At 61.2% G+C, this 26,040-nt stretch overlaps 2 protein-coding genes across 17 annotated transcripts in view; one reads left to right on the top strand and one right to left on the bottom strand.

Moving 5' to 3' along the window:
• The window catches only part of MADD (MAP kinase activating death domain), a 39,267-nt gene extending 32,323 nt beyond the window's left edge, over window positions 1-6,944 (top strand). For 11 of the 16 annotated variants that reach the window (XM_065945335.1, XM_065945344.1, XM_065945341.1 and 8 more), the window contains 6 exons: window positions 1,545-1,709; window positions 1,897-1,969; window positions 2,053-2,159; window positions 4,132-4,201; window positions 5,837-5,883; window positions 6,149-6,944. In XM_065945335.1, coding sequence (XP_065801407.1) covers window positions 1,545-1,709; window positions 1,897-1,969; window positions 2,053-2,159; window positions 4,132-4,201; window positions 5,837-5,883; window positions 6,149-6,253 — 567 coding nt within the window. In that variant the 3' untranslated portion in view covers window positions 6,254-6,944. The remainder of the gene's footprint in view (window positions 1-1,544; window positions 1,710-1,896; window positions 1,970-2,052; window positions 2,160-4,131; window positions 4,202-5,836; window positions 5,884-6,148) is intronic. The other 5 variants (XM_065945350.1, XM_065945351.1, XM_065945347.1 and 2 more) reach the window with 1 other exon arrangement.
• Window positions 6,945-8,208: 1,264 nt separating this feature from the next.
• Window positions 8,209-25,442, bottom strand: MYBPC3 (myosin binding protein C3). Its single transcript, XM_065944386.1, is given in 32 exon segments — window positions 8,209-8,326; window positions 8,554-8,740; window positions 9,006-9,142; window positions 9,214-9,373; window positions 9,560-9,699; window positions 9,919-10,114; window positions 10,219-10,307; window positions 10,833-11,000; window positions 11,134-11,268; window positions 12,449-12,637; window positions 12,733-12,837; window positions 13,143-13,302; window positions 13,963-14,043; window positions 14,248-14,387; window positions 15,234-15,263; window positions 15,349-15,455; window positions 16,419-16,584; window positions 16,941-17,107; window positions 17,198-17,303; window positions 17,375-17,499; window positions 17,617-17,619; window positions 17,863-17,995; window positions 18,968-19,142; window positions 20,626-20,683; window positions 20,863-20,892; window positions 21,160-21,208; window positions 21,698-21,815; window positions 22,953-23,101; window positions 23,191-23,311; window positions 23,390-23,475; window positions 24,043-24,309; window positions 25,418-25,442. Coding segments are annotated over 32 exon segments (3,813 nt in total). The 3' UTR covers window positions 8,209-8,315.
• Window positions 25,443-26,040: the final 598 nt, after the last annotated feature.

The raw sequence follows: 26,040 nt of genomic DNA, 5'->3' as shown, positions 1-26,040 counted from the left end.
GCTACTTCGGCCCTTTTATTCCTCGGGCTTTTGAACTCCAGTAAAGTCTTATGTAGGTGGATTAAAGCTGATAGTCTTGTGTGTTCCTTATTCATTCACCCAATTTTTATGGAGCATATACTATAGCCAGACACTCTACTGGGTTTGCTGGCTTTGGGATTACAGTAGTGAATCAGGGAGATATGGGTTCTGTTGCCCTTATAGGGTTGATAAGCCATTGGGAAAGTCAGGAAATTAAACACCCAGTGTCATAAAGTATAATGAGCATTATGAGAGATTTCCAGGGGGCAGATGTCATGCGGGTACACAGCAGAGGGCCCGGGCGTTGTGGGTGATGCTCACAACTGATCTTTGAGCTTAGACTTGAAGAAGAGTTAGGACTTAATGGCTGGAGTAGGGGAGGGGAAGAGTGTCCTGGGGTGTACGGGACGGAATGGTGGGGTCTCATTCCTGGCCCAGGCAGCCAGGGGGACGGAAATGCCAGTTACTCAGACAGGGAGCTCGGAGCTGCCCAGGAGATGCAGAGTTCAGAGTTGGGCAGGATGAGTTTGAGGCTCTGCCAGTGTGACACCAGCACAGAGTGTGGTCAGGACTCGGGAAGACAAGTCTTTGCAGAAGGATCGGAGCATCATCAGTACGGTCGTCATAATTGTTGTTTCCTACATCACAATTGTATTATTGGTATAGTAGCTGACTCTCGGGTACTTTCTACGTGCCTGGCTTTATTGAGAATTTTATGCACATTAACTTAATCTTCACAATAACTCCATGAAGTTATTGCTGTCCCCATCGTATACATGAGGACATACAGACACGGATTAACTTGCTTAAGGTGACACAGCTAAGTAAGGTGATAGCCGGACTCTAAACCCAGGCAGTCAGCTCTTAGACTGGTGCTCTTACCCATCGCGCTGAACTGCCTCCTCCACAACTGAGGCAGATGGACAGATTCATTGGCCTGCGGGAGAATGTTGACCAAGAAAGAGGAACTTTGTGAAGGAGAACTTCGCCTTTTAATTTATATCATCCTGTGCTGGATAACTTTTTTTTTTTTAATTGCATTAAGCAATGTCCATGTATCATTGGTGTAATTAATTTTTGAAAAGAATCTCTGCAGAACTGGAGTTGAGCCAGGGTTAGAAAATGTGTTCCTTTCCCATTTTTCCTCCTCGGTTAAGTCTGCCTCAGTCACTAAAGAGATGATCCCTAAGATTGAAAGGTAGAGGCAGGAGATGGCCTCCGCGTACTTTACGTCCAGAACGTGTAAGAGGTAATCAACCCTGAGGTGAGACGGGGGCCTCCTTACTGGCCCACGAGTTCCTTTCAGTGGCTCCTCCTCTTGCCAGCAACCCTTCCGGTGGACGGCATGTCCAGCCGTTCAGGGTCTGCGTCTCCCCCCAAGTTAGGCTGAGTGTCGGGGGAGAACCCTGACCTGGGGGATGCTCTTAGCACCCGGCGTGCATCTGTCCGCGGGGCGGGGCGGCCCACGGTGAGGCCCGGGGCGGGAGAGACCCAGGAGACCAGGGCCGCCGACCGCCCCGCAGGTGTGTGACGACTGCGTGGTGCTGCGCAGTAACATCGGGACGGTGTACGAGCGCTGGTGGTACGAGAAGCTCATCAACATGACCTACTGCCCCAAGACCAAGGTGCTCTGCTTGTGGCGCCGAAACGGCTCCGAGACCCAGCTCAACAAGTTCTACACGAAGAAGGTGCCTCCCGGCCCCGAGCTCCGTGGCGGGGCGGGAGGTGGGGGAAGGGAACGTCCTGGGGGCCACGCATCCACGTGCCTCTGCTGCGGGCTGGGCCACCTACAGCTGCCTCCGAGGTCCTGGGTTCGGGCACGGGGTGGAGCGCCCGGGGTATGGTCTGACTGAACAGCCGCCCCCTGTGCTGCAGTGTCGGGAGCTGTACTACTGCGTGAAGGACAGCATGGAGCGCGCCGCCGCGCGCCAGCAGAGCATCAAGCCCGGTGAGGAGGGGGCGGCCCCGCGCAGGTTGCGGGCCTCGGGACTCGCCCCCTCCGGTAGCTGATAGCGCCCTCCCTCGCCGCAGGGCCGGAACTGGGTGGCGAGTTCCCCGTGCAGGACTTGAAGACCGGTGAGGGCGGCTTGCTGCAGGTCACCCTCGAAGGGATCAACCTCAAGTTCATGCACAACCAGGTGGGTTACAGTGGTGGCCGGAGGCTTCCAGCCCCCGCGCTGCAGGCGTCCAATGTCCAGGTTCCTCCCTCCGCGAACGCGAGCCAGGCCTCCGGGGCTAGTGAGAGCATCCGGGTAGCTGGACCAGAGAGCGATCCGAGGGGAGGGCGCAGTGACACTGGCCGCCCCCACCCCGCGAAGCTGCGGCAGGGAGGCTGTGCAGGGGGGTGGGGAGAGGGGGCCGAGGCCCCACCGTAGACTCAGCTCAGTGTGAGTGGGAGCGTCCCCCGGCCCTTGTCGCCTTCCCTTGCTCCAGGGTGTGCTTTTGCTTGTTGTTTCGCTATGAGAGTCTAGGCCAGCTGGTCCTCTGGTGCGCGTGAAGCGTGTGTGTGTGTGTGTGTGTGTGTAAATTCGTCTTTTCGCCCTGCTTATCCTCCTTCCTGTTCTCTTCCTTCCTCTGAGCGTCCCGCCCCGTCCCCTGCTCTGCAGACCCCACTCCCTCGCCCGCCTCCCACCCGGGGAGCACTTCCGGATCCATCTTGCCCTCCCTGTGGTTCCACCGTAGGAGCTGACCGTTTCTCCTCTTGGTCTTCTAACTCAGCATTACATTTTCTCTCAGTGGACACTCCTTAAGCTAATTCCTTTCTGAGGCCCGTGCATCATCCCAGGTCCGTTCCCAGTCCTGACTCTTCACACAAGTGCCTTCCCTCGCCCTCCCCAGGCTCTGAGCCAAACCCGAGTGCGCTGTGAACGCCTGGACTCGGGGGCTCCCTCCCCGCTTCCATTTTAGTTCTTCTTTCAGGACCCCCTCAGGGCAGCTCGGTGTGGTGGGGAGCAGCTGCCCAGCTTCCGGGCAGGGTACCTGCAGAAGCACTTTCACTCTGGGCCACGGTCGTGCATTAAACAGTATACTCGAGACCTGAGAGTCCACCCACAGAGGGTTTACTTAAGCAGTTTTCTGGACCACGGAGGCACCAGCAGTTGTTGGGGGCCAGGCTTCGGACTGCACCTGAGGGTTGCGGCCTCCCCCAGAGCCTCACCTTCCGAAGAACAGGTCTCAGGGAATGAGCCCCATCCTCACCTTGGTCCACCCCCAGCACCCGCCCCAGACTGACCTTGCATCTAAGCATTACACAGTGTGTACAGGACAGTCTGTGGATTATGGCTTTGCCCCAGGAGAGAGATGGTCAGACCCGGACTCACGTTGAGATCCTGGCCTTGGGGCCCATCTTCTACCTCAGGTGGAGTGGAGAAAGCGGTGGCTCCCTGATGGGGCTCTGCTGAGGGGGAAAATGCGTGGCCTTTGGAGTCAGGATATACTCGGATTCAGATCCCAGCTGTTATCCGCGGGCAAAACCCTTCCTGACCCTCCGTGTCCTCATCTGAAATGCGGGTGATCCCACACCTGTGCGTGATGCCCCACCCCGGAGACGCGAGGACAGACAGACAGACAGTGTGTGCAGGACTCCCAGTGGGTGCTCACAGTGGCGGCTGTCACTGCCATCACCACGCACTCCGGGGAGAACCTGGATCCTGTTTGGCGGAAGATGCCCCCACCTCCCCCAGGACAGTGTGAGGAGAGCTTTGTGCCTGTGCCAGCCCTCGGTGCCGGAGGAGGACGCATGGCGTGGTGGAGCGCCGAGGGGCTGGGGCGGGGGGCCCCGGGGCGCCGGGTCCTGCCAGCGCTGCCCCGGGCGGAGGGTGCAGGCAGGCAGCCCAGGCCGGCAGAGGGGCCTTGGGGTTGGCTTTGACCGGTAAAACTAACACCTTCCTTTCTCTCCCATGCTTTCTCCTCCGGCCAGGAGCGGAAGGTACTGCCCTTTCTGCTGTCTTCGCTTCTTGGCGCTTTTGAGCTGTGTGTGTGTGGGTTCTCGCGCCCCTCTTTCGGGACATAGGTTTCCGGTGTGGGCACGGGGCTGTAGCCGGGAGAGGGGGCTCTGCGGCGGAGGGGGAGCCTTTGGGCCTTACCGCTCCCTCCCTCCCTCTCTTGCAGGTTTTCATAGAGCTGAATCACATTAAAAAGTGCAATACAGTCCGAGGCGTCTTTGTCCTGGAGGAATTTGGTAATTACACTATTTTGCTCTTAGGTCTGGACTCACATGGCAGTAACTCAAACCTCGGAGCTCCAGAGGAGGGACTAGAGACAGAGAAGCAGCGCCTCTGCAGAGAGGTCAGGAGGAGCAGGAGCGTAGGGAAGACAAGATAAGGGAGGCAGGAAGGCTAGCCGATGCTGCCAGAGAACAGGCCCCAGAGCCGCGGCTTAATGCCGGCCCAGAGCTCAGCGCTGGTACTGCGGGGCTCCTCCAGCCAGCACGCCTCCCCTTGCTGGGCCTGACCAGCTGGAAGTCAGAAAGTCCTGGGGGCAGAGCGGCTGAGCCATGCCCTGCTCAGCAGTGCTCGCGTAGCCCGCCTCGGTCCCTCTAGCAGCCCAGTGCCTCATCCAGCCGCCCCGGGGCCACGCCGCCGGAGGAGGGTGCACAGGGGCGCAGGCAGACAGCAGGATAGCCGGGAGCCAGGCCCCCCCACGCCCAGGGCTGAGTGGTGTCTGGGTTCTCACGCGGGGCTGTGAGTCCCTGCTGTGTCTGCGCTTCACTCTTTTGTGCCCCTCGTCGCTGCTATGAAAACCTTCGTTCTCCAGCAGGTAAAGTGACCTCGCCTCGCTGCCTTCCCAGGCCCCTGCCCGCCGCCTCGGGCCCTGCGGCGGGTGGGTGGGCTCCCATCACCAGCGTGTCTCTAACCTTCCCTCCAGCCCCTTCCTTCCCCACGTCCTCCACCCGCCACCTCCCCCGCTGACTCACCGGTCCTGTACACCTTTCTCTCTTCTGCCAGAGAGATGTTTCAGGGGAGTGGGGGGGGGGGGGGTCCTTCTGGCTCAGAAGGACCTGGGCTTCTTGTTCTACTTTGGATGAGTGTATTTACTCTCTGTTAATTCTGGGCCCCGAACTCCCCTCCCAGGGTCAGGAGGAGGAGGGGCCCCCTGGGGGCGTGACGCCCCCCACTCCTGGTCTGGGGCTGGAATGGGGCTGAGGCCAGGGGACCGGCTTCCCTGCTCCGGCCGCGCCGCAGCCCCGCAGGAGCTGGGGCCGGGGGTCCAGTCTTGCCCCTGGGCTGTGACCTGTGTGTATCTTGCCTGACGCTCCCCGTCATTCCCCCGGGTGCTGTCCTCGCCTGTCTCTCCTGCTCGGCGTCTCTGCTCCAGGGCCCTCTGACGCTCTCCCTCACACGGGCAGGCCTGGGCCTCTCCTGCCGTCAGGGAAGGAAACTCCCAAGTCTGGTGGGTTTAGTGTCCCTGCTTCGTCCCGCCTCAGGAGCCTCCGCGTCGGGGCTGGGAGCGCAGGGCGCCTGCTGACTTGGCCGGAGGGTGGGGCTGAGCACTCGGGGTCCCAGCAAGGTGAGGCACAGGCTAGGAAACTGCTCTCCCGGCCGAAAGCTGGGCGCCCCACGGTGGTCCTCCAGGGGCGAGGACCGGAGCAGCGGCCAGCGGGGCGGAGCCAGCCTGCACTGGGCCTGGGGCGTTGACCTTGGGGCAAGCTGCGGACCTCAGGGCATCTGGGCCAGTGTCCCCTCGCTCCCAGGGGCTGGCCGAGGCCTGGAGGGGAAGGGGACGCTGTGCCAGGCGCTGCCGCCTGGGGGAGCGTGGCATCACTGCTCTGAAGTTTTGAACTTTCTTGTTTTGTCTCTTGCCCGTCCGGTTTTAGTTCCTGAAATTAAAGAAGTGGTGAGCCACAAGTACAAGACGCCAATGGTGAGTGTGCCGCCAGCCCCGCAAGCCGGTCTGCAGAGGGCTCCCAGGGCACTCCAGCAGGAGGGGGGCGGGCCTCGCAGGGCGCGGGGCGACGCAGTGGTCTGAAGGCCGGAGGTGCCGCTGGCGCGGAGCGGGGCTGCTGGCCCGCTCCGGCCTCGCGGGGCCTCCAGCTGGAGGCCAGGAGCCCCCCACTTGGCAGCCGTCCACGAGTGCGGATGGCGGAGCGCGCCCGCGGACGCTGACCCGGCTGGTTCTCTCCCCCCAGGCCCACGAGATCTGCTACTCTGTGCTGTGTCTCTTCTCGTACGTGGCTGCGGCCCGCAGCAGCGAGGCGGACCTCCGGAGCCCGCCCCGGCCCGTCTCCAGCTGATGGCGCGCCAAGGGCTGCCCCTCGCTGCTGCCTCGGCGCGACCTCCGCGGGCCTCTCGCCGCAGCTTAGAGGCTCCGTGTGTGTCCCAGCGTGTCCCACCGGGCTGAGCTAGTCTCCCCCTCTCCTCCAGCCTGCTGTCCCCTCAGGGCTCAAGAGTGTGTGTGCGCGCGCGCGCCTGTCGGGCCAGTGGCTCCGAGAACGCGAGAGGATGCAGTGCGAGCCCCCTGCCGCGTGCCGTTGAGACGTCTGTGTTGTGGTTCTTGTCGCCGAGGGCGAGGTCGTGGCTCTCCAGGACAGCCCTGGGGAGCTGGGGGAGCCTCGCCCCGCCCCCGGCGAGGGGCGGGTGGGGCCGGGAGGGGCGGGGGCGGCAGAGGCAGCGGGCCGCCTTCCCCGGGCAGTTCCCAGGAGGCAGCCGCTCGCACGGCCTCCCCCACAGCTGGCCGCGCTGACCCCCTTTCGTTGCTGAGCGGCGGGTTCCCTGTGGCCTGCCCGCCTTGGCAGGAGACCGACCCCTGGGGCCGTGGGCTGCCCTGCCCAGAGCCGGGTACTGTGGGGAAGGGCCAGTCCGGGCCCCACTCGTGTGTGAGGGCGGGCGAGCCTGGGAGTGGGCAGCAGAGGGACTATAAATATTTCGGCTCCACACTATTTATAGAAGTTGTACAGAGGTGTGAATGTGAAATAAATGTCCTGAACTCCCTGCGGGTTCCTGGCTGCCGTGCATTCAGTGAGGCCCCTCAGCCCGGGTGCGAGGAGGGCTGGCCCGGACTCCACAAAGGCACCCTCTGCCGGAGGCAGTCGGGAGGAGAGGCGGTGCCCGCCCCACCTCGCCCCGCGGCTCGCTCCAAGGGGCGCCCCCCGGGGGTGGCTGTGCTCCGAGTGCACCACTAGAGGGAGCGGCCAAACTGGGCTTTGACAGAGAGTAGGCATTCAGTGGGGCCAGAAAGGGACCGAGGCCTGGGTCTCAGCTCCCAGGGCGGTGTCGGGACTGCGCCAGGGCCTCCCCCAGGGCCTGGGAGTGTCCGAGGTGGGGCAGGACTCCGAGAAGCAACCCTGGACCAGCCTCCTGAACTTTTTTCCTATAGCGTGGAAAAACCCACTCTATCAAAGCACCTCTGAAAGCTGCTGGCTTCCTCCTCCCAAAAGGAAATCGGCGACGGGCTTCCAAATGCTGGCGGAAAAGGGGGAGCAGAGTAGGGCCCTGGCCCCCATGCACCTTCCTGGTTCCCTGTCTTCTCCAGACAGGACCCCCTCTCCCCGTGCAACACAGCTGTGGGTGGGCAGCAGGCTCTTTGCCTACTGGGACCCCAAAGCAGCTGGGACAGTTCCACCCCGGGCCTTATGGGCAAAGAAACACAGACGTCCATTACTACCCCTCACCGGGCTACCGTGACCTTGGTCACCAGGACAAAGACGGCAGAGCCTGGGGTTTCTGGCCCTTTTGCTGATGATACACTTTGCTCTGTCACAGCTCCTCAGTCTCCTCTACTGAAGGTCAGGGAGACCAAGTTCCTTCTATTCATGTTCTGTGAATTTAGGGTCCTATGCTGGTCCTCACTTAGTTCATCTGGGAGAAAGAATACCTGCCTTCAGTTGGTGTTCAATATAAATTTCCCCACGCTTCTTGTGAAAACAGGCACCTGGGATGGGAAGAGTCAGTTCTCGGCCGCATCGATCATTTATTGCCCTTACACGCTGAGAAAACGCGGCAGGCCACAAAGGCCTGTCCCCAGCCGTCACTTCCAAAGCCCACACAAAGCCCGCATGGAGCGCTGAGGTCAGAATGTGCCCGCCCGCCGTGACTGTGCTGCCCTACGGGTGCCCCCCCCCCCAACTCCAGTGTACACACTTGCACACACATCCAGCAGCGGGAAGGTGGCCTGTCCAGCTTCCTTCCAGGCTCCTGGCATACGGGCCGGCTCCAGCTGCACCTGTAGTGAGGTTCCCGTCTGAACGCGCTGGGCTGAAACCCTACCAGCCTCCTGCAGCCCACCTCCTGGTGGCTGCCCCTGGACCAAGGGTGATCTGGAGCACATACCTGGCCATCCGCAGGGAGCCAGCCCGGTCACTGAGGCACTGCGGGAGAGGAGGCGGCCATGCTGAACCTGTGCTGCCCCTCCCAGTACCACGTGTGGCCCCCACCCCCGGGAAGGCTCAGCGAGCGGCTCTGGCACAACGTGCAGGGGCCAGTCCCGCCCACAAGTGCCAGTGCGCGCTCCGCCAGGGCGGCAGCTTGGGCCAGGCGGCAGGGCAGAAGCCCAGCGTCCCCGGGGGCACCCGGCCTCGGCCCGGTGGCTCCTCACCTCGCACCTCCAGGCGGCACTCGCACTGGGCCTCGCCTTCTAAGTTGGTGGCTCTGCAGACATAGACGCCCCCATCAAAGGGGCAGGGCTTTCTGATCTCCAGTGTCAACACTCCCTGCTTGCTGAACATGCGGAAGCGGGCATCTTTGCCCAAGTCCAGGCCATTCTTGAACCAGGAAATCTTGGGCTGTAGATGGGAGGGTGGGAGGGAGCTCTCAGGCTGAGGGACACCAGACGTTTCTTTCTCCTCTGAGCTCCCCCTGGAGTCCCAAACTACGGCTAAGGCCGATGACAAACAGAGCCAGCAGGGCCGTCTCAGCCCTGTTCACGGAGGAACCTGACCCCCAGGGGTGGCAAGGAAGCAGGGCCAGCCTGGGAGGAGCATTGCTGGAGGTGGGGGCCCCCAGGCCGCTCTCCTGGGTCGGCCCGGACCAGCGCCCGCAGGTCCATACCTTGGGGCTGCCCCGAACGGCACAGCAGAGGGTCGCGTTATAGCCAGCGATGACTGACCGGTTCACCAGCGGGCGGGTGAAGCTGGGGGCCTCGGAGAAGTTCAGGGCCTTGTACTTGGGTGTCTCATACTTGATGCCTGTGGGGGTCAGAACTCAGCACCCAGAGGGCGGCATCCAGCCAGGCTCGCCTCCCGGCCCCGCCCAATACCTGGTCTGGGGATGAGGACCGGCTCCTTGGTGGTGGCGGCTCTGTCACTGGGCCCCACTGTGTTGTGACTGAAGACCCGGAAGTAGTAGCTGTTGCCGATGATGAGCTCCGACACGACGCAGTGGGTGCGGCGGTAATGCTCCAGGACGGTGAACCACTCCTGGAGGGGAGGGTGGGCGGGTTCCCTGAGCTGGGCCCTACTCGCTGCCAGGGCCTCACTCGGGCACCCCTATCATCTGCACCCTCACTGTGGAGGGAGCCAGTGCAGAGAGGAGAAGGGCCCCGCCTAAGGGCATGGAAGGGCAGCTGGGCCCGGGCAGGGATGGAGCCCGGCCCCCAGGCTCACCATGGTCTTCATGTCGGCCTTCTGAACTGTGTACCCCCAGAGTTCTGTGTTCCCGTCGTCTTGGGGCGGCTTCCACTCCAGAGCCACATTGAAGCCCCACGCCTCTGCAACTTGGATATCCTGGGGCGGACTTGGCTTGTCTGCAGGAGACACACTCAGTTGGAAGCCCACACCTCTGACAGTACAAGCAGGGGACGCCAGGCTCCAGGGGCTCCCTTGCCTGCCAGGACCTGGCCTGCCATCCTCAGTAGGGGCTCTGGGCCTCCCAGAGAGGCCCCAGGCCTGCAAGATGACAAGTGACAGCCCCGTTCAGAGACTGGAGGGGCTCGGGCTCGGAGGGAAGCCCCAGGGCCACGCACCGACGACCTGCAGCACCAGCTGGGCCTTGTCCTCCATGTCCTCCACGCGCAGCGTCACCTGGTAGGTGCCCGAGTGGGCGCGGCACGCGGCCCGGATGAACAGGATGGTGTCGGTGGGGCTGTTGCGGATGCTGACCTCCTCGCCCGCCAGCGGCCGCCCCTCCTTGGTCCAGGTCACCTGAGGCCGGGGCTTGCCCTGCGGGGGAGCACAGCTCAGCTGCGAGCCTGGCCCGCCCTCTCGGCCCCTGCCCCGGCCTTGCTGAGGATGCGTGAGTGTGCCGGGACGGGAGCCGGCCCTACCTGGAAAGGAATGAGGAGGTTCACGGGCTCCCCGACCTTCTTCTGGATGGTCTGGCGAAGGTGTCTGGGCAGCCGCAACCGAGGCCGCTCTGTGGGCACAGGAGAGCGGCTTGGCGGGGCCTGCAGGCCGGAAACCAGGCTGGAGAGCCGCAGTTGGGCCCCCCTCTCCTCCCGCCACCCAGCCCCAAAGGTCACAGAGCTCCCGCCGCCACCGCCTCACACGGCGACACAGGCACGGACCAGGGGGTGAGGGGCTTATTTAAGGTCCAACAGCCAGTCAGTCACAGGCCAGGATGCTCATCTAGGCCTTCGCCTCAATGCACCCTGCTGTTTCCTCTGTCAACTTTAAGCAGCAGATCCTCAGGGATCCACTCTGCTGGTGACAGACTAATAGCAAGTGGATCCCCCCAGGAGCCAACCTGATCCCTGAGCACGTGGAGAAGGCCGACCTGATGGAGCCGCGAGACTCACAGAACAGCTGACAGTGATGGTGCAACGACCTGCACCTTCCCTGCTCCGAACCAGGAATGACATGGGCAGCCACGCGGGAGGTCCCGCCCGTCTCTGGCAGGCTCTCCCCACTGCCCCCACCTCGCTGCCTGAGGGGCACTCACGCAGCAGCTCCTGCACCGTCACTGCCTCCTTGGTGGTGATGGGGGGCCCGGACCCCGCCATGTTGTGCGCCCGCACACGGAAGAGCATGCGGGCGCCTGTGGGCAGGTCCTTCACCAGCAGCGACGTGCGATCGATCAGCCCGGGCAGGGCGGACACCCACGCTGAGCCTGCGGGAGGGCGGAGGCGGCGGTAAGCAGGCAAGGCCAGCGGGGTCCGCACCCTGCCGTCCACCTCCCTGGTGGCTGATGGGCCCAGCAGGGGGACGGGAGCCAGCCTGGGGGCTGGGGGCGCCCTCACCGGAGCCCTCTCGGCAGTACTCCACGCTGTAGCCATCCAGCCCTCCAGCTCCCACGCGCTCGGGGGGCCTCCACTTGAGGGAGACAGTGGTGTCGGAGACATCCTCCACCGCCAGGTGGGTGGGCTCGCTGGGCGGGCCTGGGCAGAGGGGAGGCAGACGGGGTCTGACCGAGGCTGCGCCAGTCGGCAAAGCTGAAGATCCAGGGAATCCCTCCCCCTTCCACTGGCCTTCAAGCACTCGAGAAATATCCCAGCTTTGTTAAAAGACATGTCTCTAGAGAGACTCAGAAACACACACACACCCAAGTGGCACCAGCAGTTACAGAAGAAAGATCTAAAAAGACACTCAAAACACCAACATGCTTAGAAGGAGTCGCTTCTGTCAGACGGTGTAGGAGATGCTATAGATGTAATTTAGGGGAAAACTAGCCCAAAACATGGAAGTCTCCTGGCATTGTACAAGTGAGCTGAAAAACTGAGTGAGTGAATGAGGTCACTCAGTCGTGTCGGGCTCTGCGACCCCATGGACTGTAGCCCACCAGGCTCCTCCGTCCATGGGATTCTCCAGGCAAGAGTACTGGAGTGGGCTGCCCTTTGTCAGTCCCTAAAGAGAGAGGCCTGAGCCCTTCTCCCCAGCGCGTCTTCTTCCTGCCATCTCACTAAACCGTGCCCCTCCCTGTGTCTGCCCCACTACCACCAGCCACCCCGCCCCTAGACTCACGGGTCCTGACACCAACAGGGGTCCCCAAGAGTGCCACACCCTCGGGGGCGGCTCTACCTTCTCAACCCCCATTATACAGATGTGGGAACTGAGGCTCGGGGGAGACCATGACTCCAGACATTCCTCCTAGGGACAAAGGCGCTGGCTCTGCAACCCCATCTCTGATTCCTGGTCCAAGGCCCTTTCCAGAAACAGACACCCATCACACCCTCAGCACCTCACTACCCTCACCCCTTCCCTGGTTCACAAACCCCGGCTAGAGAGAGTGGGGAACAGGGGAAAAGAACCATCTATGCCAGACGCTCCACCTGCATGCTCTCACTCCATCTTAACAGCAATTCTGTGAAGCAGACATTGTCATTACCCCCACTTCACAGATGCGGAAAGTGAGGCTGGAGAGGTGAGTCTCAGCTCTACCCCCTGCCAGCTGGGCTCCCCAAACAAGTCATTTACTTCTCAGAGCCTCCCTTTCTTCACATGGGAGATGACGGGAATGAAGGAAGACGAGGGGTGTGAATGCAGCCCATAGGCCAGCTGTAGTTACTGCGCCCTGGCTGGGGTGGCCCAGGGCAGGGCTGGGGGCACCCGCAGGCTCACCGATGGGCATGAAGGGCTGGGAGGCGGGACTGGGCCTGGACATGCCCACTGCGTTGACTGCGTAGACCCGCATCTCATAGATCACACCCTCGATCATGCGCTTCGCCTCGTGGCTCAGTTCCCGCAGCAGGTCAAAGTTCAGCCGCATCCACCGGTAGCTTTTCTTCTTCTTGCGCTCCAGGATGTAGCCTGGAGAGGGGAGGCGGGCGCGCTGGTCCGGCCTGCAGCTCAGCCCCCTGCCCCACGCACCCTGCCCAGGGCTCGGGCCCATGCCCTCAGCTCACCCAGGACTGGCTGTCCGCCGTCGTAGGCGGGGGGCTCCCAGTGCACCGTGCACGAGTCCTCGCCCACCTTGCTGATCTCAGGGGCCGCGGGAGCATCCGGCACATCTGGGGGAGTAGACCCTCCTGCGCCCTGCCCAGCCAGGGCCAACGGCGCCCATCCCACCACCCTAACCAACAGGCTCCCCCATGCCCCGGCGCCCACTGCCATCTTTCCAGAATGCGGTTCTCATCAGGTCACCAGGCTGCACTCAGCTGGTCACGGCCCCCCACTGCCCCTGTGCCCCCGGTCCAAGTCCCAACCCGCTCTATGAGTCTGAGAGGGGCCCGCGACGTCCGTCGAGAGGCTAAACGACTGAACGGACAGGTCCTCCCTGGTTCCCCCTGCGCTCTCCCCTGGACCCCTGCCTCACCGATGACCTTGACCGTGAGGTTGACTTGGTCCTCCCCCACGGGGTTCTTCACCGTGACCACATAGACACCCTCGTCCTCCTGCTCGGCCCCCTCCACGGTGAAGATGCTGCGGTCCTTTGTGGTCTCCACTCGGACCCGGCCCTCTGTCTCACACAGCAGCTGGCGGGGGAGGAGGAGTTGGGGGGGAGGGACTGAAGTCAGACCGACCCCAGCGGTTCCTGCAGCCTCTGCAGCCGCCGACAGCCCTGAGATGGGCATGGAGCTCAGCACCGGGTCTGCTGGGGAGACGCAGCCTGAGTGGGAACTGCACTGTGCGAGCGTCTAATCCAAGACCCTTTCCCACCACCTGCCCGGAGCACGACCCTCGCTGTGTCAGGGAACTTCAGGCAATCACCTGTCCGCTCCATCCTCAGGTTCCCTATCTGATCTACATGACCTCACACAATTACTGTGAGGATCTCAAAAGACCTCAGCTGGGCAGAGGAAGCAGCAGCACGTGGAGGAGAAAGAAAAGCCAGGAGCAGTGCCCCGGCCGCGGCTCCGACTGAAAAGGGCCAGGGACCCACTCCCCTGCTGGAAGCACAGTCAAGGCAGGCTCAGGAAGACAAGAGCCAGGGAGCCCCCAAGTCCGGAGGACTTCCTAGGGTGTGGAGGGTGTGAGCATGTCTGTCTGGGGCCTGAGGGTCCCGTGGAGACCCTGCCTGGGGCAGGAACACGGCTGGCTGGATGGAGCACCTTCACAGAGACCTCATGTGAGCACGGATACCACATGGACAGAAACTGACGGTAGGCAGACGAGCCTCCTCCAGCCTCGCTCACCTTCTTGTCAAACACCCACTCGTCACCAGCACCCGACTCCTCTGACGCGTTGGGGGCTGGACCTGCTGGGACCTTCTTCCCCTGGACATAGAACAGGAAGGAAGGAGGGAGGGAGGAGGAGGAAGGTCTGGTTCGGCCTGGAGGGAAACCGTGCCAAGCACCCCCAGTCCGTGTCTCTGCCCACCCTCTTGGCCAGCTGTAGGGCGTGCACAGGTGGGGTGGGGACCATGCTGGCCCCATGCACCCATTTTACAGATGGGGACGTGGGGGAGGGGTCCACAGTACCTTTGTGATGGTCTTCTGCCAAATCACAGTGGGAGCAGGGTCCCCAGAGATCGGGACGTCCAGGCGTAGCTTGTTCCCGGCCACCACCACAATGGTGTCTGGTACGCGGCCAGGGCAGTCCAGGTGGATCTTGGGAGGTTCTGGCAGGGAGACAGGACAGGTCAGAGAAAGAGGAAAAGGGTCCCAAGCCTTTGAAAGAAGGAAAAACTGGAGGAAGTAATTGCCCCTGTGTGTTGGTTTATTTTCTGAATTTATTTTATCGAGGTACTGCTTAATAAGTACTGACAAACATATACACCTGTGTATCCACTGCCCGACCAACACCTAAAACACTGCCTTCTCCCCAGGAAGTTCCCAGGGAGGTTCATAACAGTGGGTCACCTAGGATAGCGTTTCTCAGATTGTATTTGGGGGAACACCAGTGTCTTCCTAGAAAAAAAAAATTTCCATGGAAAATATTTAAGAAACCCTGGGTTAAACCAAGTTAGGTAGGACTTTTCAGAGCCTTTGACATGCCAATTTCTGAATCAAGCAGCAGTAGGACAGATGGTTCAGGGTTTCTCAAACTTACTGAACCCTGTTTGGAAAGCCCTGACTTAGAGCCTGCCTCAGCCTGGACGATTCTCCCAAAGTTAAAATCCTAAAATGCCTGATTACAGTTTAACCTAAAAGCAGGAGAGGTACTTCTAAAAGCAGAAAAAGTTTAATAATAAAACCCCACAACTGTGATGTCCTCTGCAAGCTCACATGTACCACCTTAGGTCGTCACTCCTATCAGCCCATCGGGGAGCCACTTTGGGGTCCCCGTCTTAGAGGTAAGGAAACTGAGACTGAGACAGACCACAGCTGGCCCGTGGTCGGGAGTGGTAGAGCTGAGGCTGGGCTTCAGGCTGAGCCTGGTCCCAACTCCCGGCTCCTTGCTTCTGTAAGTGGAGGGGAGACCCTGGCGGGGCGGGCGAGGCAGGATGCAGGGACCCAAGACTCACCCTGCCTGGGCACGAAGTCAATCTTGACCTCTGCAAGAGACGGAAGAGCAAGTGGCACCAGGGGGCAGGCTGGGCCCAGCAGCAGGGGCCCCTCTGCCCCTCAGCACCCGCTCACCCATGAAGTGGAGCTTGGCAGACAGGTTACAGGCGAAGCCTTCCGGCACAAAGCTGTAGTCCGCCTCGTCTGCAGGCGTGACGTCATCAATGGTCAGCTTGTGGACCCTACAGGGCAGTGGTGGCTCAAGGGGCCCTGCTAGGCCACGCACCCCCTGCCTCACCAGACACCCCAGCCAGGGCTCCAGGGAGCCCCCACCCTGCCCTGGCTCAATGGTGTGCAGAAGTGTTTTCTTGGACTTCCCTGGTGGTCCAGTGGTTAGGAATTCACCTGCCAACGCAGGGGACATGGGTTCGATCCCTTGTCCGGATAGAGCTCACATGCTGAGGAGCAACTAAAGCGATTGCACCTAGAGCTAGTCCTCCTCAAAACGAAAAACCACCGCAGTGAGAAGCCTGAGTACTGCAACTCAAGGTAAGCCCCCGCTCGCCACAGCTTGAGAGAGCCGGTGCCCAGCAGTGAGGACCCAGCACAGCCAAAGAAATGGTTTTTTAAGTGCTGTCTTTCTCTGCTTTTGAATTTTTCCGCTCCCTTGCCTGCTTTCAGAGGTAGGCAGTGTAGACACGTCCCCTTGGCTGGGCCCTTGGAGACTGGGCAGGGGCCTGTCACATTAATCTCTGTGACCTTGGGCCCAGCACGGGCTGGCCCAGATACTCAGGGCATGAGTAAGAGAGTGGGACACAGTGCCCGCTGTGGGCGGCGCCCTGCCCCGCCCTGGTCACGAGCTGGGGGTCCCAGCCTGCCTGTCTCACTGCGTCGTCTTTGTCTCTGATTTCCTCCTGTCTCTAGCGGACCCTCCTTTTCTGCGTGTGTCCGCCTCTCCACACTTCTGTGTACCCTTCTCCTGTCTCTGTCCTGACTGTGTGCCTGTCCCTTCCTGCTCCCTCTCTCTCCTCTCAATATTCGTCTCTAGCCCACTCTCAGTGCTAAGTATCTCTCTGCTCGTCCCTTTTTCTGTTTCAGTCTGTTTTTCTATGCGTCCGTCCCTCGCTCTGTCTGTGTCTCTATCTCAGCCTCTGGTTCTTGCTGTGTCTCTGAGAGCCTGTCCCTGGCACACCCTGCACACTCACCGCCCGATGTGCGACACCTTTATGCGGTTGTCAGGCACCAGCTCCTTTCCGTTCTTCAGCCACACGCCCCGCACGTTCTCATCTGACACCTCACACTTGAACACAGCCTGGTCCTTCGAACCCACCGTCAAGTCCGCGATGCTCTGGTACACCTCCAGCTTCTTCTCTGGGGGGCAGGGCAGAGCCAGTGAGCTGGGCAGGGTGTGTGTGGGTGGGAATCCCTGCGGAGATCTCGTGGGATTGTGAAAACACATGAGTGCGTGCATGAGTGCGATGCCTGTGTGCCTGTGACGATGCTGTGTACACAAGGAACCTGAGTGCGCCCGGGTGGGTGACACTAACCAGGCCCATCTGAACCTCCCAAGGCTCTCCCGATGGTCACCCCAGCATCCCCATTTTACGGATGAGAAAGGGGAGGTTTGAGGTATTGAAGTGACACGTCCAGGACCATGCTGGCCTTGATGCTGGCTTTGCTCAATTCCCGTCCATGGCTGGGGGCCTCAGGGGCCCCCCGGGCCTCACCCTGCACGATGAGCTCAGCCAGAGCCTGGCCCCCGCTGGTGCGCAGCGCGTAGTGCCCGGCGTCCTCCAGGGTCGCCTCGTTGATGATCAGGTGGTGTTTCTGGCCGTCCTTCTTGAACCGGTACTTAAAGGTCTCCTCCCGGGTCAGCTCCACGCCGTCCTTCAGCCTGGCCAGAGGGTGGGCAGCAGGTGCCAGGGCCCCGTCTGGGGACACCCCAGGCCCCGGCCCTGCCCACGGCCCCTGCCGCCGCACTCACCATTTGACCTGCGCCCCCTCCTCAGACACCTCACACTCAAACTCCACGCGCTGTCCCACCATCACCAGCTGGTCCTCCAGCGGCCGCGTGATCAGCACGGGGGGCTCTGTCAAGCGGAGGGAGCATGGGCGGGCTGCCTTTGGGGCCCCCGTCAGTGTCTCAGGGTCCCGGGCCCACCTTTGACGAAGAGCTCGGTGCTGCACTTCTCGCCGCCCACCACGCACTGGTAGGCTGCGTCGTCCGCCAGCGAGCACTGGCTGATGGTCAGCGTGCGCTTCGCGCCGATGGACTCGAAGATGTACCTGGGTAGGACCGGGGTGGGGGCAGGAGACCCATGGACGCCCCGCCTGGGCCCTGGGTGCCCCTCAAACCCCTGTCGGGACCCCTGTACCCCACCCCAAGACTTCCAGGAACCTTACTTGCTGTGGAGCAGAAGAGGCCAGTGGAGCACTCCCGATGGGAGGAGCGAGATCGAGAGAAAATGAGCAGGGAAAGAGCCAGGCAGAAAGAGAGACAGGGAATCAGAACCCAAAGAAATGGGTGGGGGGGAGAGAGAGGGAGAGAGAGCTGGACCAAGGGCAGGGGTGGAGAGAGAGGCGGGACAGCAGGGTTGGGGAGCAGCCCTCGTCCGCCCCAACACCCCCAGGCCCCGCTCCCGCCCTCACCTGCCGCTCATCTGAATCTCCTGTCCGTTCTTAAGCCACTTGACCTCGGCGTCAGGGTCGGCCAGCTCCACCATCAGCCGGATCTTGTGGCCCTTGCTCACCTGGTAGGCCGGCTGCAACTTCTTCTGAAAGGCTGAGCACCCCCACCCTCAGCCCCCTGCTCCCCAGGCTGGCCCAGGCCCAGTGGACAAGGTCCTGTCTCCCCACATCTCTCTCTGTGCCTCTGCTGTGGCTCTGTCTCTTTATCTCTGTCAGCTGCTTATCTCTCTGTCTTCCTTCCTTGGGGTCCACTTCACCTGCTCAGCTCAGGGCTAGGGTTCGGGGCTTCCAGAAAGGCCGGAGCTTGGCAGGAGAATGGGTGATGGGACAAATGGGCCTTCTCTTCCTCTCCAGTCTGTTTTGCAGCAACCCCCAGGTTCATGCCTTCCTTCTATGCGCCTCTGCTGTCTCAACTTGGTTTCCAGGGCCTCTATGTCAAGCCCGTGATGGGGAAGGGCTGGCCTGAGCCCTCGCCTCTGACCCACCTGGGGTGGGGGCCGGGCGCGCTCACCTGCACCCACCTGTTCTGTTTGCCTATGAGGGGGCTTAACCAGGGTTTTCTCTTCCCGGGTTGGGGGGCGGGGTGTCCTCTGGGCTAAACTGGCTTCTTCCCCTTCTGGGGGGCATGGGGAGAATCAAGCAGGCTACTTTTTTCGCCAAGGGCGGGTCGGGGAGGAAGGGGTCTCCTGGCTTTGGCTGTGGAGAGGAGGGCTGGCCTGGGCTCCGTCCTCTTCCTGTGGCGTCTCTGGGCTAACTTTGCCCTTTTCTTTTTCTGTACGACCACATGCCAACCCGGGTATCCTGGCTTTTTCCCCCCACAGAAGAGGACGTTCACCCAAAAGGTCCCTTCCCGGGTGCCTCTGAGTCAAGCTGGACGCCGCTCTCTTTCCTGTGAGCGCGTCTGCGAGCCGTCGTGCGTGCACGTCTCTGCGTCCGCGCGGCGCTCTGCGTGCACGTGCCTGCGTCTACGCGCCGCCGTGCGTGCACGTGCCTGCCTCTGCCCGCCGCCGTGCGTGCACATGTGCGCAGGCGCTCATCCGGCCCTAGCTCTGCTCGGGAGGCTCACCTGTGCTTTTCTTCTCGTCCCGCTTTATGCCCTTGAGCCTCTTGAGCATGCCCCGCAGGTCGGTGACTCCGTGCTGGAAGGCGATGCGCTCGTACTCCGACGGGGGCGCCTGCCGCAGGATCTCCCACACGTCCTCCTCGGCGGGGGCCTCCAGCCTGCATCCACGTGGCGAGCCCTCAGGGCCCCCGTGGCCAGGACAGAGTTGCCGTCCCCTCCCCTCCCCAAGCGGGAGCTGCCCCTGCCCCTCTGACCCTTCCCTTCTGGTGGGGCAGCTTGAAATGGAGTGGATCCCGGGCCAGTTCCGGGGATCATGAGGCCTTAGGTGCTCAGTGTGGGGGACTGGGAGGGGCTCCTGGCTGAAGTAGGGGTGATAAGGGTGGGGCGGGGGGGTGCTTCCTGGGACACTCACCTCGGGGTCCGTAAACTGCTGCTCCAGGTAGGGCAGAAAGGCAGTGTACACATTAGAGGCGGAACAGAGAAGAACAAAGGTGACTCCATATTGAGTCCATGCCTTCAGCACTAACCCTTGTGCTCTGTTGCCTGTTCTTAGTCAAGCTGGCTCTGCACCCTTGTAAAAGCATGTTGTCTATACCCTGAACCATAAAGTATATGACAGTCCATTCTCAAGGCTGTGTCTCCCTGGCTGGACCATTAAAGGTATAGAACATTCTTCATTTGTATAGAGATAAAAAGTTACAAAAGATAACGATTGTCTTGTGGGACGTTTACAAGAACATTGTGACCAAATCTACCTGGAGGGCTGCAAGAACAAAACATTCTACTAAGAATTCTGCAATAACCAGACACACGCCCTCCCCCTTTCAGTAGAAGAGACCAGAATTCTATCTGGGGTAAGGTGGTTCTTTGGGACATTAGTCCACCATCTTCTTGGTTTGCTGGTTTGCTGAATAAAGTCGCTATTCTTTGCCCCAACAAGTTGTCCCTCAATTTACTGGCCTGTCATGCAGCACGCAGTACAAGTGTGGAGTCAGTAACAAAGGCACGGGTCATCCCTCCATGAACCACAGCGCGTGGGGCCTCACCTCCATTTTCCTCCCTGCACTCACACCATTCCTTTTACAGGGCCCCTGTGGCTCAGCTCTGATAGGTGAGTGTCAGGAGAGCCGGAGGCTCAGAGACTCTCCCCAGTCAGTGGAGATCCTCGCCCAGATCCTCACCCAGGTCAGTCTGACCTCCAGCCTTCTCATCTGTCATCTGCCCTGGTGGGGATGGCCCTGCTGCCCCCAAAGCACTTGACCCCAGTGCTCATTCTCTGGGCTGAAGCAGCACTGGCCGTAATGCAGGGTCCAAGGGGGGGGGGACAGGACAGAGGACACAGGTCAGTTGTGCTGGGCGGGGCTAGGTGTGCAATTCCTGAGGCTCTGGAGCCTTCTCCCACTTCTGGGTCTCCAGAGCCTACTGAGAAGAGCTATCACAGACTCAAGTGTAGGCTGGTCATGGGAACAGTGTGGGGATGTTAGTTCACGGGGTGTAACCTCTGCTGAGCCCTCTGACACTTCCCCGCACCTGGACTGTCCCATCTGATGGACAAGGAAACCATCTCAGAGAGGTGCACGACCTGCTTGGGGTCACACAGCTGGAAAACCACAGGGCCGGAATTTGGGAGCTGCATGTTCTGGGAGCTGCTACCCTGGGGCTTACCTCTTCCTCAGCAGCGAGCTGAAGTCCAGAGTCCCAGCATCCTCGTGGCTGTCGCTACGGAGAGGAACCCCCAGTAAAGCCACAATAGAGCCAACTATTAATAGGAGGGGTTTGGGAGCAGGGGCTGGGGTGGGGGTGGGGGCGCAGTGAGAGAAAGGGACACTGACTGCACAGGTGCACCCTACCCATCTCAGACCCCTGGGGTCGCCATACAGGTGGATAGGAAAGCGTACCTGATGCGCCGACCACCTCCAGCCAGGCTCCTGTGGGGATAAGACTCAAGTTTTTCACCTGCCTAGGGAGCTTACTCTCTTCCACACCCATCCATTTCAGTCTGGCCATTCACATTACCCCAAGCCCTGATCCCTATGTTATGTCCCTGCTCTGATCCCCGTATCAACCCCAGTCCTGGTGCCCCTGACATCCCACCCCAGCCCTGGCCCTTCACATAATCCTGGCCCTGACCCCAAGGGGCCACAGACCCCAGCACTGGCCTCCCCCATGGGCCCCGAGGCGAGAGGGCCACTCACGTGCGGCGGAAAGTTGATCGGAGGTCCACATCTCCAGAGCCAATGGCCTCTGGTTTCAAAGAGGGGGGATGAGAGTCAGGGGGGAAGGTTTTAGAGGGGCCTGCCCTGGGATCTCCTGGTGTCACCGGCCTGCCCATCTGTGACCCCTTGACAGTGGGCATCTGTCCCAGGAGCCTGCCTTCTGAGCCTTCCCAGCCCACATCAAGGAACCAGGGATGTGGCACAGTTTATGTAACCCCAATACCTTCCATATTCATCTCCCTCTCATCTCTCAACTCACCCTTCCTCTCTTCACTGGTGCCTAATCATCAGACATCAAGATGATAAAGACCCCAGATGAGATCTGAGCTCAAGCCCCACTCCAACCCTAGAAGCTCCAATGTATTTCTTGCATGCTCTGTGTGAATAGCACTGGGCATGTGATCAGCGGGCGTATGGTCAGGCCTCAGCATCCCCCTTAGTACTGCCAAGTGGAGGCGGGTGTGGGGACCAGACCCATGGGGAGCCTGAACCCCACAGATGCCAGAGGGCCCCTCACCGTGGACAATGAGGTTGAAGTTGCAGCTGTCAAATTTGTCCTTGGTGGACACCTCACAGCGGTAGCCACCGGCAAAGGTGGCCTGGGCATCCGTGATGTGCAGCTCAAATAGGTAGACCTGTGGAGGTGAGGTGTCAGGGGAGGCTGGAGGCCAGGATATGAGGCCCTGCACCCTAAAGGAGATGGGGTGGCTGAGGACCACCGACCTTTTCACCCCTCGGGGCTTAAATGAATCCATTCAGTTTTGGATATCTAAAAACGGGGCCCCTTCTCAAGACGCGTTGCCATCTGCTGGCACAGGGTGGTGATGAAATAGAAATCAAGGGTGGCTAGAAGGCAAGTGGCATTCGCTTAGGATAAAGAATTTGGGGGGAATTTCCTGGCAATCCAGTGGTTAGGACTCCATGCTTTCACTGCAATGGGCCCAGGTTGGATCCCCGATTAGGAATTCCGCGAGCCACGCAGTTCAGCCCCCCCCAAAAAAAGGCATTTTTGTTCAGGGCACTGCCCACACAACTGAACATGTCCACCCTACCCTTCCAGAAGCCCCCTTGCCTGGGCCAGGACTGTGGAAGAGTGGGAGGAGCAAAGGCTGGGAGTCGAAGCACAGCTTCTAGGCCTGGCTCTGAGTGACCAGGCACCACCAACAGCCACCCTCAAGCTTTGGTTTCCTCGTATGTGTAGAGAATTGTGGGTGCTCATCGAGGGCCCCGTGAGCTCTGATAGCCTTCCACCTGGGGCCTTTGCACCCTCACTGACTGGTGCCCCCCAGGCTTTATTATGCCCCCTTGAGACTATCATAACTTCCCTGGTGGCTCAGTGGTAAAGAATCCACCTGCCAACGCAGGAGACGTGGGTTTGATCCCTGGGTCGAGAAGATCCCCGGGAGGAGGAAATGGCAACCCACTCCAGTATTCTTGCCTGGGAAACCCCATGGACAGAGGAGTCTGGCGGGTTACAGTCCGTGGGCCGCAAAGGTCGGACATGACTGAGCACACACGTGAGACTGTCACGCCTCTGAGCCCCCATGTTCTTCCGTGCCCCCCAATAACCCTCCTCCGAGCCTCCCCAAGCTCGCTGAGTGCCGCTGGCCCCCCAGCCAGCTTTGCAGGCTTTCCACGCCCCTTCTCTGCACCTCCCCTGTGGCTCGGGTCTCACAGTGCACCCCTGCCTCCCTGTGCCCCCCAGGCCTTCCGGGGGTGCCCCGCAGCCCCTCGCTGTGAGCCCCCCGTGACCCCGTGCCCGCGGGCCCCACCTTGCTGGTCCGATCGTAGCTGTCGTGCAGCTGCAGATGCTGCCCCACCTTGCTGCTCAGGTCCACCCACTTGCCCTTGAACCACTTGACCACGGGCGGTTTCAAGAGACTGGCTCCGGCCACGCGGGCTGAGAAGGTGATGCTGCCACCTGCAGGAGAGGGGTGATCGTCTGGGCTTGGGGGGTGCCCTGTGCCTCCCTTCCCCACCTCACCCCGGGGGCAGCAGGCCCATACTCACCCACGGTCACCTCGCCGTCCTGTGGCCTCATCACAAAGAGGCCGATGGGGTCATCAGGGGCACCAGGGCCCTCGGGGGCCGCTGAGCTGGACCCTGTGGGCAGAGGAGCTTGAGACCTGCCCTGGGACACCGCCACCCACCAACCTGGCCTCCCTGCCCCGCTCCTCTCACCTTCAGAACTCGGGGAGCCTCCTTCCACCTCAGGGGCGGAGGCCGGGGCCTCTCCAGGGGCTCCAGGGGCCTCGGCGGGGGCGGGAGCAGGCACAGCCACAGGCTCCGCCTTCCCTGGAGGGGATCAGGTCCAGGGTTGTGGAGCAGCTTCTAATCAGAACCCCCCCCCACACACACACCGGTTCTCTTGTCCCTGGTCCTTCCCATCTTTGCAGGAAGTCAATTCAGCCTGCGTTTCACCTTCTCCCTGCCCTCACCAGCTGTCTGTCCCCTCATCTCAGAGGGTCAGCCTGAACATCCCTCCTCTCCTCCTCCAGGCTCGGATCTTGGTCCAGCCTGTCAGGTTGGGCTGGGGCTCGGCACACACCCACAGGTTAGCGGGGCTTCCCTGCCAGCACACCCAGCCCACTAAGTTCCCATCCATGTGGGGGTGTCCAGTGGGAGGTCAGTGTTACGTCTGACTCATCTCTGAACTTCCCCCACCTCCGGAACGGCCCAGATGGGCCGGGGAGCCTTGCGGGGACACTCAGAAAGGTCTCGCTACAAACAGGAAAAGGCCACGGCAGGCTGAGGGCACACCCAGATCCAAGGCAAGAAAGTGGGAGGACATCTCCCGTGCTGTGATTGACGGAGAGCTGGAGGGGCTGCTCCAACTTCAGGGAAGGCTGCCCAGGCGCTTACCTGCGTCTATGACCTTGAGGTCAAACTTGACCTTGGAGGAGCCAGCGATAACCGCATAGGAGCCCTGGTCGGCGGGACCCACGTCCCGCACCGTCAGCGTGTGCCGCGTGCCCTCGGCTGCCAGGCCGTATTTGTCGCTGGCGCTGATGTCACTGCCCGCCCGCTGCCAGCGCACCTTCAGGCCTGCCCGCTCTGTCTCGGCCTCGAACACGGCAGGGCTGCCGGCAGCCACCTCTGCGGACCGTGGCTTCTTGCTGAAGGCAGAGACTGAGGGGCCAGTGGAGTTTGCAGGGGTCCCCTGGCTTGCTCCTGCATCCCACTCCTACATCCCCTCTTATTAAATAAGGTGATGAGTGCTTTAATGGGTCACCTTGTTTAATGCTCCAACTGCTCTATGAGGTAGGTGCAGTTATTATCCCCAGAGGAGGGCTCCAAGGCTCAGAGAGGTTAAGTGACTTACCCAAGATCACACAGCCAGGAAGTGGGAGAGCCAGGCCTGTGGTCCACCCACCGTATGGGAATTTTGCTAGGTGTGTTCCTGAGTAGCCCACCCTCTCTGCCTGTGGAAGCCCAGCCCCCACCAACTGGGGCCCTTGGCAAGGGGCCAGCACTCTGCGTACTTGGACAGAGCTAAAATTGTCCTCTAAGGGCCTGGGGCTGGGAATCAGCAAGTGAGATAAAGTTGGCCTGGGAGGGGGCTGGGGCTGGAGGGCTGATCCCCGACCTGGACAACCTTGGTAAGACCAGGGTGGGGACTCCGGGCTGTGACTTTCTCTGCCCTTGGCGGTGACTCAGGGACCTCTTGACCACCCTCTCCCAGAGCAGGGGGCCTGCATCACCTCAGTGTGGGGGCCATGCCTGGTGTGGGGGCCACAGCGGCGCAGGCTGCTAAAGCAGAGACTCTCAGAACTGGAATCGACCCACCGAAGCCCTCTTTGTACAGTTGGGGAAACCGAGACCCAGAGAGGGGAGGGGCCCATCCAAGATGTTCAGGGAGACTGCTGGCTCGAGTCTGGAGCCATCCTGGGGTGCCTCCTGCAGCAGCCTTTCCCCAAAAGGCAAGCCGGGACCTAACCTTGCTGCAGAAGATGGGGATGGAGGCAGGGAAGGGGCCCTCTGGCATCCTGACAGTGGGGCGATAGCCCTGGGGGTTTCCTGCCTTGGCTGTCTCCCCCTCTGGGCCCCTGACCCTGGTTTACCCTCACTCTCATCAAAACGATGAGAAGGAGAAAGCGAGAATCGAAAAAGAACCCAGGAGGACAGAGCCCCTGTCCTGGGAACCCCTCAGGAGCTCATTGCTGGGCCCACCCCCAGCCGCGGGTGCCCCCAGCCCTCCCTGCCCCACGCTCGGCCCCCAGCCCAGGCCTGGAGCTACCTGGCTTCTTCCCTGCCTCGGGCATCTCGAGAGAGGTCACAGCAGGAACCGAGCAGGCACGGCCACCCAGAGAGACTCTGAGCAGGGATCCGGTCCCCGACTATATAAGGGGCCGCCCCCTCTCCTGGCCCTCCTTATCTGCACCCTGCCTGGACACTTGCTAAATATAGACAAATTCCCGAGATCAAGGGCTCTCCAGGAGAATGTGTGGCCCTGGCTTTCTCCGCTGGCTCCAGCGCCTCCCCCACCAACCCAACAGGACAGATTCTGCCCCCTAACCCTCAGTGAACACAGGGGCACCCCAAGCCCCGTCCGTGTGTTCTTGTGACAGGCAAATCGTGCAGTGGGAGTGTGCGGGGCTCAGAACCCTGACACTGTCGGGTCAGATGCATCCGTGTCGGGCGATGGTTACGTGCACAGACCCCGAGTCCCGGCTTCCCTCCTCTGTGTCCTTTTGCCCCCCACAAGTGCCTCCACACCCCCACCCCGCCAAAGTCACAAAGAACATCAGCGCTACACAGGAAGAAGCAACTCACATGTGACCTACTGTCAGCAAGACCCATTATCAGGGAAGGTCACTTATACCCCGCCCCGTCATCGTCAGGAGAGAGGAATTCTATATA

This window comes from Muntiacus reevesi, chromosome 9 (genome assembly GCF_963930625.1).
Source record: "Muntiacus reevesi chromosome 9, mMunRee1.1, whole genome shotgun sequence".
Lineage (NCBI taxonomy): Eukaryota > Metazoa > Chordata > Mammalia > Artiodactyla > Cervidae > Muntiacus > Muntiacus reevesi.
Note: the sequence above shows the minus strand (reverse complement) of the source record. Positions and strands in the feature narration are given on the sequence as shown.